The sequence below is a fragment of the Zootermopsis nevadensis genome, unplaced genomic scaffold (genome assembly GCF_977971745.1).
Source record: "Zootermopsis nevadensis isolate Lab colony 2312 unplaced genomic scaffold, Znev_1.0 Znev_ptg000028l, whole genome shotgun sequence".
NCBI classification, from domain to species: Eukaryota; Metazoa; Arthropoda; class Insecta; order Blattodea; family Termopsidae; genus Zootermopsis; species Zootermopsis nevadensis.
This window is the reverse complement of record NW_028259160.1, coordinates 13,886,142-13,898,335: the sequence shown is the minus strand read 5'-3', so window position 1 is coordinate 13,898,335 and position 12,194 is coordinate 13,886,142. Positions and strand designations below refer to the sequence as shown.

The following is a 12,194-nucleotide window of genomic DNA, read 5'->3' as shown; positions in this document are numbered from 1 at the left end:
GAATAAGAGTTTACACATGAGTCTTGAATATAATATTATTTGTTTGATCCCTTGAACTTTTGTTTATTAAAAATATTTACTTTTTAGGCATTTTGGGAACATTATAATTTTTTTCAGAGTGGGAGATGTTTGTTTATTTGTTTGTGTTCTTGTTTTTTACCTGGACTAACGTGTCAGTGTGTACTTCCAAACATTGCCACATTGAGACTATTTACCAAATGATTGTCACTAATAGAAGACCAGAACTTGTTTTTTGTAATATTTTTTAGATCTGTTTGCCTATAGATGTACTGCAGAACATGGGGATAATTTTGGTGGTATGAGAAATAAGTTGTGGACTTTCTGAGGCCTTTTTGGGTTGTAATAAACTAGACCTGGGCTCTACTTTGTGTGGCTGTACACTAAAATGTGTTGCTAGGAACTCAGGGGTTTTTCAAGAAATTCTGATGGATTCCACAAATTTCATTATGGTCACTAAGTTTGTGTGATTACTTACTAAAATTATGAGTCCAAAAGCTGTTTTTGCAATCATAGTTGTCACCTGCAAGTACTATGTAAGGCACTCAAAGTGCACTGCTACCATGAGTTTGTGTAGTAAAATAGTCATTGTTATGAAATCTCTTACATAGGTATTTTTATATAAGAATTGCATAACTTGTCTGATAGAGCAGAGTAAATTTGATCTAGTACAAAGCTAAAGAGAGGACTGTGATGTGTAATGCAGGATTTCCTGTTTTTATTTGTCATTGGTCACTTTTGTTTTATGCCCTTTTTTATAACGTAGTTTTGTTCTGTGTTTAGTTACATGGGCATTTGTCATGACCAGATATCTTACATATTCAAAAACGTTTGGGTAACACCCTGTAATGCTACTTGAATATGCATGAGCTTCAACTTATTTTCATTTTTAGGGGCCATGGTTTGAATGGAGTTCCTAACTGCAGCATTCTGTCTGATAAGGCACCTCCACCACAACCTCCAGAACCACCTCAGCAACGGTTGACAAGAGAACAGCTCCTTCCCCCCACTCCTTCTGTTTACTTAGAGAATAAAAAGGATGCATTTAGTCCACAGCTGCAGGAGTTCTGTCTTAAGCACCCAATAGCTGTCGTGAGGGGCCTGGCAGCTGCTCTCAAGCTTGGTAAGCGAAAGTTTGAGGCAAATGTTTGGTTGATCAATAGGTGAAGCAGTAGAGTGGACCTCACATTCTGGAGGTATCCAGTCTCAGACCCTGCTCTGAAATCCTGAAGTTGTATATTGTTTTTTTGGTCCTAACAAATTCTGATTTAATACTCTAAAGTAGACCATAGCAACTTTTTGCCTCTCAGCTTCCACCCTCTCTGGTTTATCTTTCAGTCTTATAGTTCTAGAGGTTTGTGAGATCATTTATAAAGATATCATGGTGTAAGTACACTCCTAGGTATCATCATAGACATAGTCTGCAGTCCAGACAATTAACCTTACTAAAGCAGGTGATGCAGCATAATAATGTAAGTGAATAAAGAAAGAAAAACTGAGGACTGGCCAGTCTACCATGAACATGTTGTACTTACTCGTCAAAGTGACTTCGAGTGGCATTGCTGTTCGCTTGTTTTACAGATCTTGGCTTATTCTCAACAAAGACGCTTGTTGAAGCAAACCCAGATCACAGTGTCGAGGTACGAACTCAGATGCAGCAAACGTCAGATGAAAATTGGGATCCACAGCTGGGCCGCAAAGTCTGGGCTTGCATCAGCCATAGATCCCACACCACAATTGCCAAATATGCACAATACCAGGCTTCATCATTTCAGGAGAGCTTGAAGGTACGATCTGTTCCTTGACTCGATGATGATTTGTTATTATCAGAGAGTGACTGATAATCCTGTATCTTCAGGAGGAGCGTGAGAAGGCGGCCGGCATTCATAACAGCAATTTATCGGACTCAGACTCGAAGGACTCGACCGGTAACGTGGTTCGTCGGAAGAGCAAAGGTAGTTTGGGAGGAGGTGGGGGCCCAGGTGGAACAGGAAAAACAGGACCCAAGATGCTTCGATTTGGGACCAATGTTGATCTCTCGGATGAGCGAAAGTGGCGACCTCAGCTGCAGGAATTGATGAAGCTTCCTTCATTTGCCCGTGTTGTCTCAGCATGTAACATGTTGTCTCATGTTGGTCATGTCATTCTTGGCATGAACACTGTCCAGCTCTACATGAAGGTGTGTATAATGTACAGCCATCCTTGTGCTTTGAGATGCACGGCATTAAAGGAGCTCCACATATTTTAATTTTTGGCATTGTATATTTCTGAGTGGTCAGTTTAACAATACTCTGCCAACTGCAGTAATTATATAGTTGATGATTGTGAATACAGAATTACTAAGAACATAATTGTGATGGTGGTCATAGACCATTTTTACTGTAGGGCATAAGGAGAACTATGAAAAACCATAGGAAATTTGAATGGACAGAATAAGAAAGATGGTTAAGCCAGATAACTGGAAGACCCCAAGAACAGAGGTTGATCTAAATATAAATGAAATGAAAATGGTTTTGTGGTGAAACACATAAAAATGGTTGCTTATATTTTAGTAACATATCGTCTATGCCCCTTATGACTGACTATCAAGGTTTTTCTGTTATGTGAATAGGTGCCAGGCAGCAGGACACCTGGCCACCAAGAGAACAACAACTTCTGCTCAATTAATATCAATATTGGCCCTGGGGACTGTGAATGGTTTGCAGTGCCAGATGCTTACTGGGGTGTAGTGTATAGCTTATGTGAGCGGAACAACATCAATTATCTGCATGGGTCGTGGTGGCCTTCACTAGAAGATCTCTATGAGGAAAACATTCCTGTATACAGGTTCCTCCAGCGCCCTGGTGACCTTGTTTGGGTTAATGCAGGTGCGTGTAGTAGAGTACAGACATGTAGCACACATTGTGTGGAGGGAGAAAGTTGTGATATTTTTTCAGTCTTTTTAATAATTCAAGTTTTTTTATATCAGACTATGAATTTTTTTATTTAACAATGTGACACCTCACTGAAGTGAAGTAAGGTCTACTACTCAGTTATGAAGTTCAGTAAAATAAGAGTAAAAAATGAAGTAAATTTATCATTGTTTCAACAGGATGTGTCCATTGGGTACAGGCAGTGGGGTGGTGCAACAACATAGCATGGAATGTGGGCCCCCTTACAGCACGCCAATATCAACTTGCAATTGAGCGCTATGAGTGGAACAAGCTGCAGAGTTTCAAGAGCATAGTTCCCATGGTGCATCTCTCTTGGAACCTTGCTCGCAACATTAAAGTGTCGGATCCAAAGCTCTTCGAGCTCATCAAGTGGGTGGTTGAATTACAGTTCTTGATGCAGTATATGTATCTAGCAGATAGTTATGTTGTGTGGTAATATTTGTAGTAGTATGACTGCTTAGTACTTCTGCACCATACTTGCCCCTATTTACTAACAAATTTAAAAAAAGAAAGTTTTAGTACTTGAGCACTACACCATGAAAATGTATGCTTACCAAGTAGATAAAAGTGTTTGTACACTGTCAGAGACTGTAGAATATCTCTGATGTTGCAGTGTGTCTAGCCTAGTCCTGGATATCAGAGGCTTAGCAGGCCAGAGGTTGTTGCATTTGGAATTGGAGTCTTTGGAAAGATTTAGAACTTCTTAGATATATTGTAAAACCATATTTACTATTTATGTTTTCTTGGTCTATTTGTGGTTTTCCTACTCACATCCAGATAAATTCTGGACTAATGCCTTAAGAAAGACCATAACTACTTTTTTTTTCACATCTCCAATGCATCATTTAACCATTGTGCCATTAAGTATAACCTGTGTGGCTGACTGGTATGTTACTTGAACCAATTTGTTGAGACAGCATCTTTAAATAACCTACAAACTAACCAACCAAACAATGCTCCACTGTATGAGGCAAAATGCAATGTGAGTTTTAACCCTTCAGCGTGGGAGCATTTAAATCCCAAGTCTATACCGTGCTGTGGGAGGAGTTTCTGCTTGGGGATTTAATTTTGAGCTGAAAGTGCATCATTTTACTTATATGGGCACAACTTCCCTAATAATTGATGAATTTTAGTGAAACTTTGAACAAAATGTTCACAACACACTATTCTTTATAGAAAGGTAAAAAATTTACCTTAAAAGTTGAGTTTTGTGTGGAATATCTTGAAACAGCCACACTCGGTAAACTGCTCCCACTTTGTTCACCGTCATTGTATTCATTTTCAGATTCGTCACATGTAAGAAATTCACGAACAGGTAAATCATCGATTACACTTGATTCATCATCTGAATCGAACACGCTACTTTCGGAATCAGTGAGAGGTTCGTCTACACTTCTAGCAATGTCTTGAGGAGACAAAAAACGCCTGCTACTCGAAGCCATATTCACGGCTGACTATATGTACTATAGAATTCTGTTCTTACCAAGGGGAGAACAGAGAATGCATTGACTAAGGTCGTTGACATCATATACCGTTAGAAAGGTTGGAATGTGTCCCACACAGCCGTCGAAACCTTAAATATATTACTCCATTTGTCTTCCCTAGAGAGAGCCACAAAGCAGAGGCTGAATGCAGTTGAGTTCAAAAATCGATCTATGTTTCAAAGTCGAAAAACACTGGTAAAATCGATCTGTCAGAGTCATGTTATATATCAATCGATAGCCAGATTCTTTCTCTACACGGCTACTGGAGCCAGAATACATAAAGTACAAGGTCAGTTGCTACGTAGAAGGAGAAATCTTAGCGCGCTTTGTGCGAGCAGTGTTCGGCACTCCACGCCATGGGTCGACTACGTCATGACGAGCGATGTTCGGCACTCCACGCTGAAGGGTTAATTAATAATTTTTAATGACCGTTACATTAGTGTGCTATTCTTTCATAGTGGTGATGATAATAAAATGACCAAAAATGACACTACAAATTTGATTAAAGTGTGTGTTCAGTTAAATTACTAATTGTTTCAGTACATACTGTGAATGGTGTTATGATGTTTGGTTGTACCTTGTGGCACAAATGCACAAGTATATGATGTATGATTTGGGCAAATGTTATAGATCTTGTGACATAAGAGGTTGCAAGTAAGTTTGCCTATTAAAATGCCATTACATTGACACCTGTTGGAAATTTATCGCTGCAGCCTAGCCACTTTAACATAGTAGCAAGTTTTTGCAACTGTATTTTACACCTTGAAATACTAATATTTCAGAGATGATTGTTTTCATATGTAAGCAAACTGTTCACATTGATGCCATATTGTGAACCAACTGCTTACTACATGTACAAATACCACATTAAGCATTTCTATATGCATGTAATAGAAGAAATGTCTAAATACTCTACAGTCTCCACTCCAGTGTAAATTAAACCTGTCTGTTATATGTTCTCCAGAAACTGTTTGCTACGGACATTGCGTCAATGTTCACTCATCTTGGAATTTGTCAAGTCCAAGGGAGTTGAAGTGCGTTTCCATGGGCGAGGAAAGAATGAAGCATCTCACTACTGTGGGCAGTGTGAGGTTAGTGCACATAGTTTTTGATAACTTCTATAAAATGTGTGATTTTTAGTTTGATTTTTTTTTCATTCCCATTATTTCAGTATCTATGCTGCCACTACAGTCTTAACCTCTGTACTATTTTGTCATAGTATTCAAATAAAATATTTATGAAAATATTGTGTAGTACTTGTATCTGAAAAGTAAATAACCTTTTTGATTTATTAAATATGATAACAATTAAAACATACCTCTTTAAATTATTTTTTCCCTCTTATTGTTTAATTTGTTTGTGTCGAAAGTGTTTTTTTGATTTGAAAGTTTAATTACATACATTTCTAAAACTTAGTCATGTCATGCTTATTTTTTTTTAACCAGAAACCTGTCGAGAAAAATACAAAGACTATAACATATACGTGTGTGCGAACAAAGCTTTTGCATTCTTGGGTATACCTATGGCATTGGTTATATAGCTGCTTACAACTATTTTGAATGATGAAAATAAGTCATAAAATAGACAAGTGTGTTTGGTTTTATACTAATTTAGTAACACTTGCATAGAGAGTCAGCTTCAAAGCAAACAGTGTATTTAAATGTTTTGCATTTATGGTATATGAATTACATAACTGAAAACCAGCCAGATCAGAATTTTCCTTCACTGCTAAATCACTTCACTGGCAGAAAAGTGTTTTATGTGTAGGCCCACAGCTTGCATTGTGTTAAAACTGTTGCATGGGTTCCTGCAGATTGAGGTGTTCAACATCCTGTTCATACGTGAGCAGGAGAAGCGTCATGTGGTGCATTGCATGGATTGTGCCCGTAAGCAGGCCCCAGGTTTGGAGGGTTTCGTGTGCCTAGAGGAGTACCGCATGGATGAGCTGTGTGAGGTGTTTGACCACTTCATGCTGCAACCTGTGGTAAAACAAATGTTACATTTGTAACTAGTTTGATGCCTTATATTGAAATGTTGGTGAAACATGCATAGGTATTGCTTTTTACATTTTCTAGTCTTCATTTTTTTTATTTTGGTCTCATGCTGTCATATTTATTTTCTTTGAGATGTTTGAATGTCTTTGTCATATATTTGAGTCTCACACTAGGCCTTTCAAATCATCTTGTATAGCATATACTCTGTTTGCCTGAATATACTGTACCCTCTCTGATTTAGCATTTGAAAACTGACTTGTAATTGTAAATAAAGTAACTAGCATAATATTTCAAATGGTTATGAAGGCCATCAGGAATGGTTTGTTGGGTGTGAGTATTTTATGAATTACTGTCGTTTGTAATACATATGTTAAAGTCAATGATAATGGAGCAGTGGGAGTTCTGCACTGAATGATGATCAAGTATTAATGCATATTTGAATTCCCTGTTCCCTTCTCATAGTTAAACATTCAAAATCTTTATTATATGGTTTGTAATCCTATTATGTTTAGTTTTTCTTCAGTCTCATTTCTGTTGTTTGTAGTTTGGTTAGATGTTCAATTGTTAATGTCACGAACCCTGAATGTATAGTACTGTCAGAAGTCAAGCATGTCAAAGAATGTGAAGTCGTCTCAGTTGCTGTGTCTCATTTAATTACATGCCACATACTTCAATCATTCTGAATGGTAAGGCAGGCTGTGTTATATCTGACATTTTTAATTGTTAATTATTGCTGCATTGGATGTTAAAATTAAATTATATAATAAAAATGTTCGATACTTTCCAGTTATTTTCTCTGAAGAAGAAACTTACTGAAGTCCTGCAGTCCACTTATAACTTAAGAATTTATTATGTGTGTTACAGCAGAGTCCTGGCACCAGCCAGGTTGGAAATCTTGTCTCATGATGACGGGAGTCAGTAGCAGTCGACTGATGGGATGGATTTTTCCGGTCTTTCCCAATTAACGGAATCTTGGAACATTGAATAATATGGCATCTGTCTTGTTCAGTAGCCATTGTGTTAGAGGCACCAAAAGACACGTGCATAATTTATGTTATTATAAAGGCATTAGACAAGAAATATATTCGAAACCAATTTTAATTTTATATTGGTGATGACTGTGAAGAATACATATATGATCTCAGAACATATTTTAACGAGTTAGAAGAAGAATTGAGCAATGTAACAAGATAGACATGATGAACATGTGGCCGGGATAGAAGTGGCATGTATATCAGTTTTAAAGGTTAAGTTGAAATTTGTCCTCATGTACATAACATAGAATTGAAGATAATGTAAGAAATTACTTATGTATGAAACAGAAGAATATGCAAGGTGGAGATAATTTAGTTCATCAAAGAATTTTGGGTGGATGTATAAAGAAGAGCTGTACAAACTAAAGTGGTAGACATTTGTAAATAAAAGTGACTTAAAACTTTATATGAAATGGGGGAAAGAAGTAACATCGAAAACAAAAAGAAAACTTCTGAAACGGGTGATCTCATGGAATATTTCCCCCCCTCTACCACGCTTGTAACTTATTGAAGAGGATGCTGAAGTCCATCATATTTGGCTGCTCTCAGAATACCGAATGCTTTAAACTGGTAATTTCAGTTCTGGAAAATAAAAATGCTGGTTATTTTTATGCTCTGAAAAGAGAAATTGTGAATGGAATGTGAAGTACATTGAAATCAAAGATTTCCAAGGAAAAAATCATATCCATTGTTACACGAAAAACATGTTTTGCATGTTTCACTTTGTTACTTGTGTTGAATTATTTCTCTTTTTTAGTGTCTTTCACTGGAGGAATGTTTCTACCCTTTTTAGTGAATATGAAAAAAATTGTGTTCTTTCTTATAGATTGTGTGCCTGGTAAAGCTACATAGAGTCAAGCCATTACAAGCTATGGGGCATTAAATTTTAGAACGATGGCCCACATCAGACTTGTTTTCTATATGCCATGGCATTTTTCTTATTTAAGTGAAGAACTCAAGTGATGCAATATACTTTAAGAAATGTGATTTTTGTGATAAAAGACTGATGTTTCACTGCCAAAAACTTAAACCTGACTTTTTTTAATGCAGGAAATAAATTATACCATTCAGTTGAGTGCACACATGTACCACTGCCTGTGTATTGAGTTTATTCTCCATAAGAATGGTGTTGGGGTTGGTTTTAAGGTCAATCTGATGTTTCAGTTAGGGCTGGCCATTTCTTTTTCTCTCTTGTTTCCTATTATTCTACCTAATTCATGGATGTGGTTTTCATGTGGCCATTATACTTATGGTTACAATGTGTTTAATACGAAGGAAAGCTGACATTGTCTTTTGACGTAAGTTTGTGTGCTGTTTATTGTTTTGTGGCTGTCCAAAGTGATACGCAACATGGTAGTTCCAACTGCATAGTTTGAACATAAAAACTTTTGTAAAGGGGAATTTTTTTGTTCTTTTTGGCTGGTTTAAATTTAAACAAGCTTGGAATACCAGAATACACATAATATCCTCATGCATTCCTTGCAGTGTGCACTTAAAGGTATTAAATCTGACTTGTTTGATGGTTCCCACTTCGGCCATGATGTCACAGCACCCCAGTGTTTACCATACAGATTCCCTCATGTTATTTTGTTATAACCACTCATACGATATTTGAAAGTATGGTTTTAAGGTCGTGCAGAATAGCACAGTCTCCATATAAATTTCATTCAAATCCATCCATTGGTTCTCGAGTGGAATAGACTGGACTGACAGATATGACCAACCCATAAAGCGTTCTTGATATGCCCTTAAAGCAAAGAACATGTAATAAGGATGAAAATACGCAGTTACGATGAGTAAATCAAATTTAGGAATGCTACATAACTGCATCATGATTTATTTTCAGTTTATATGTAATTGAAAAGTAAGATACAGATTTGTAACCACTAAATGTAACAGAAAAGCTCCAGTTCATTTGAAAAACTGCTAAATACTGCTATTCTCTCTTGTTTCCACCAGCTGTTTTCATGAATGGTAAAATTAAAGTCAGATTAACTTTTATTAAGGTGGTATCAGATTTGATTTTAATGTTGAGATATATCTTTTTCTGCATTTCCTGTATTAAAATGTGTCTTTTGCATGTCCAATGATTGGAACTTTTATATACTCCTATAAAGTTCAGAACATTTATATCAAAGTATGTTAACCTGAATATGCTACAGAAAGTTTTATACCTCTAAGGTACTAACAGTGGTGTTTCATTTCCACATACTCTTGTACATCTGTGAGTGTAAGTGTTATGGTACATTTCATAGGCAAAAGTAATCACTGATATGAATTCTTTTTTAATTCTCTCAATTTTGCACTGAGTTTGAGTTCAGGTACTTCTTTAATGCATTATTTATAAAGATGTTGCCTTAACATTGGATATTTTGACCTTCTAGTTGCCGACCATTTGGCATGGTTCCAGTGCAGGTCCATTTTGGGCGAATTGTTGAGTTAGTGGCCCTTGGTGGACTAATGGTTAGCGTGCTCGCCACTGGACCCAAGGTAGCACAACTTCCTTCATAGATTTGTCATAGATTTATGACATGTAAAAGAACCTTACGAGCACAATACGAGATGTTTTGTAAGCAAAATTTAGCAGCCATTTCTCACCCAAGACTCCATATTAACTTCTAGATGGCTCTGGCAGTCAAATCAATATTGAGTAGAAATTGTGCAGAGTCAGTGGGCTGGTCACTCAATACTTCATGACCACTACCAAGAAACCTCAGAAAAGGAGGTGACGAAAACCCACAACGGTTGTAGAGCTGAGAAACAACTTGTTGGGTTAGGAAATTTGAGTGGACTGATTATTGTAGCATTACCATGGATGTGGTTATATGTGTCATGTTTGAGGACAGTTCATTCCTTTATATTTCAGTAACCAGCAGCATACACTGAACACTGGCCAAATGTGACTACCATAATGAAAAATTCATATAAAATAAAACCGTCAATGCAACAGGCTACGAGAGTAAGTGCAACGCAAGTGAGTTATAGCAGAAGTAAACTTTTAGAAAGAATAGAGAAATTACTGTTGCTATGGGTGGATGATATGAATCGAAAAAACATTCCCTTGACTGGAGTTTCAATTTACGCCGGTTCCTCCAGGAACGCATACCCGGCGTAAATCGAGGATTACCTGTACGTGGTTAAGACCCAATTGTATTGTATTACACAATATATTTTCAAGCGTATGTTCGTTAAGGAGTCTATTCTTAACAAAGCATGAATGCTTAATTTGTGAGTGGTATGTTTTCAGTATTCTTAACTGCCAACCCTGATCACTCTTGTAGGGTGCTAAATCCAAGTATATTTGGTTCCAGTTAATATTTTTGTTATTCTGTTATGTGATTTGGGAATGTCTGAACTCTATGAAAACAGGCTGAGAAGACAGCTGTTCACATTCAGTCAAGGACAAAGCATGCCACTTTTAGTTGGGGAAGGAATCTGAGCTGAGTTCTACCAAGTTGCCTATTGCAGTATTTGTCTGTCAATGTACCTGAATCCTTCAACATGGAAACAAGATTCATAGTGTAGTGTTCGGCTCTGTGACTTGTGCAAACCTGATTGAAAGCAGCGAGGCAAAGTTTTGTACATGTGCACAAAGTCAAGATTTTTGTAGAAAATGTTTGCACTTTCATTAAAATTTGATTTCTGAAATCTGAGGAGATTTCCTCGTCTCTTCATGAGCCAGCTGTGCCTTTTTTTAAGGTGGGTGGGTGGGGGTGGGCTTCAGCACTTCTATTGTCATTCAAGAAAGTAAACCAAAATGACACCATTTATATGGTGGCCAGGTATGTCACTTCTTATGAGCAGAGCTGTTTTCCTTTGCAACGTTGAGCTATCAGTTGGTGTATGATCTGCAGTGGTTATTAATTTCCATGGAGGAGGACTTCATAGCATTGTCAATGAAACATTTTCTAATCATGTTTTTTCATTTTACTTTTTTTCAAATAAACTTTGCATTGACTACTTGCTCTGAGGGTGGGTGTAGGGTTTGGGATACACATGCTTCTGTTGTTCTTTGTTCTTATGGAGAATAAATGTGAGCCTGTTGAGAATTTTGCCACCATGCTTGTTCAGTTGTAATACACTGCCATCATATATCACGAGGCACACCTGGTGGAGACTCGTGAAAAGTGAAGTAAGCAATCAATCACTGCCGTGAAGAAACAGCATCATGAACTTTAAATAATAAATGTGCATGCTTCTTGTTAAATTTTGAAAGTGATAAGTAAATTGAGTGACATAATGTTCTATGAGAGGCTGAGATGGTTTATATTATGGTTTTTAAAAATCAAGCTTGAGAATTGGTAGATTTATGTAAATAGTACATAGCAATGAAGGAGAGTGATATAACAGATGTTGTTTTTCAGTAGGACATAAAAAGATACAGTTATATGATGAAAAAGTGAAAGTTTTTTAATGAAATCAAATCCTTATTTTTCCTCATGTATAAAAGATGAAAAAGTATCTTTGTTTTATTTAGCATAAACTGTATTAATTTAATTTAGTGTTTTAATTTCCATGTGTGAGATGTTATTCATAATTGCCAAGTGCCACAATATTGTCATAAGAGTAATGTATGCCATTCACACCTCAATCCCATAACTGCTACCACTGCCAGCACTCAGGACTTTTGGAAATGAAGTAGCATTACTTTGGTTTAGCTACAGTTTTGATTGTCCACTTGTTACAGATTATTTCTAAATATAAAGGCAATAAATATGTTTAACAAGTGAA

The 12,194-nt window shown here is 36.7% G+C and overlaps 1 protein-coding gene across 8 annotated transcripts in view; it reads left to right on the top strand.

Moving 5' to 3' along the window:
* Nucleotides 1-12,194, top strand: part of Utx (Utx histone demethylase) — a 73,086-nt gene extending 60,892 nt beyond the window's left edge. For 4 of the 8 annotated variants that reach the window (XM_087356947.1, XM_087356950.1, XM_087356952.1 and 1 more), the window contains 8 exons: nt 912-1,141; nt 1,600-1,805; nt 1,877-2,197; nt 2,630-2,885; nt 3,110-3,320; nt 5,400-5,526; nt 6,249-6,419; nt 7,294-12,194. In XM_087356947.1, coding sequence (XP_087213073.1) covers nt 912-1,141; nt 1,600-1,805; nt 1,877-2,197; nt 2,630-2,885; nt 3,110-3,320; nt 5,400-5,526; nt 6,249-6,419; nt 7,294-7,335 — 1,564 coding nt within the window. In that variant the 3' untranslated portion in view covers nt 7,336-12,194. Of the gene's footprint in view, nt 1-911; nt 1,142-1,599; nt 1,806-1,876; nt 2,198-2,629; nt 2,886-3,109; nt 3,321-5,399; nt 5,527-6,248; nt 6,488-6,973; nt 7,116-7,293 lie in introns of all 8 variants that reach the window. The other 4 variants (XR_015537369.1, XR_015537368.1, XM_087356948.1 and 1 more) reach the window with 4 other exon arrangements.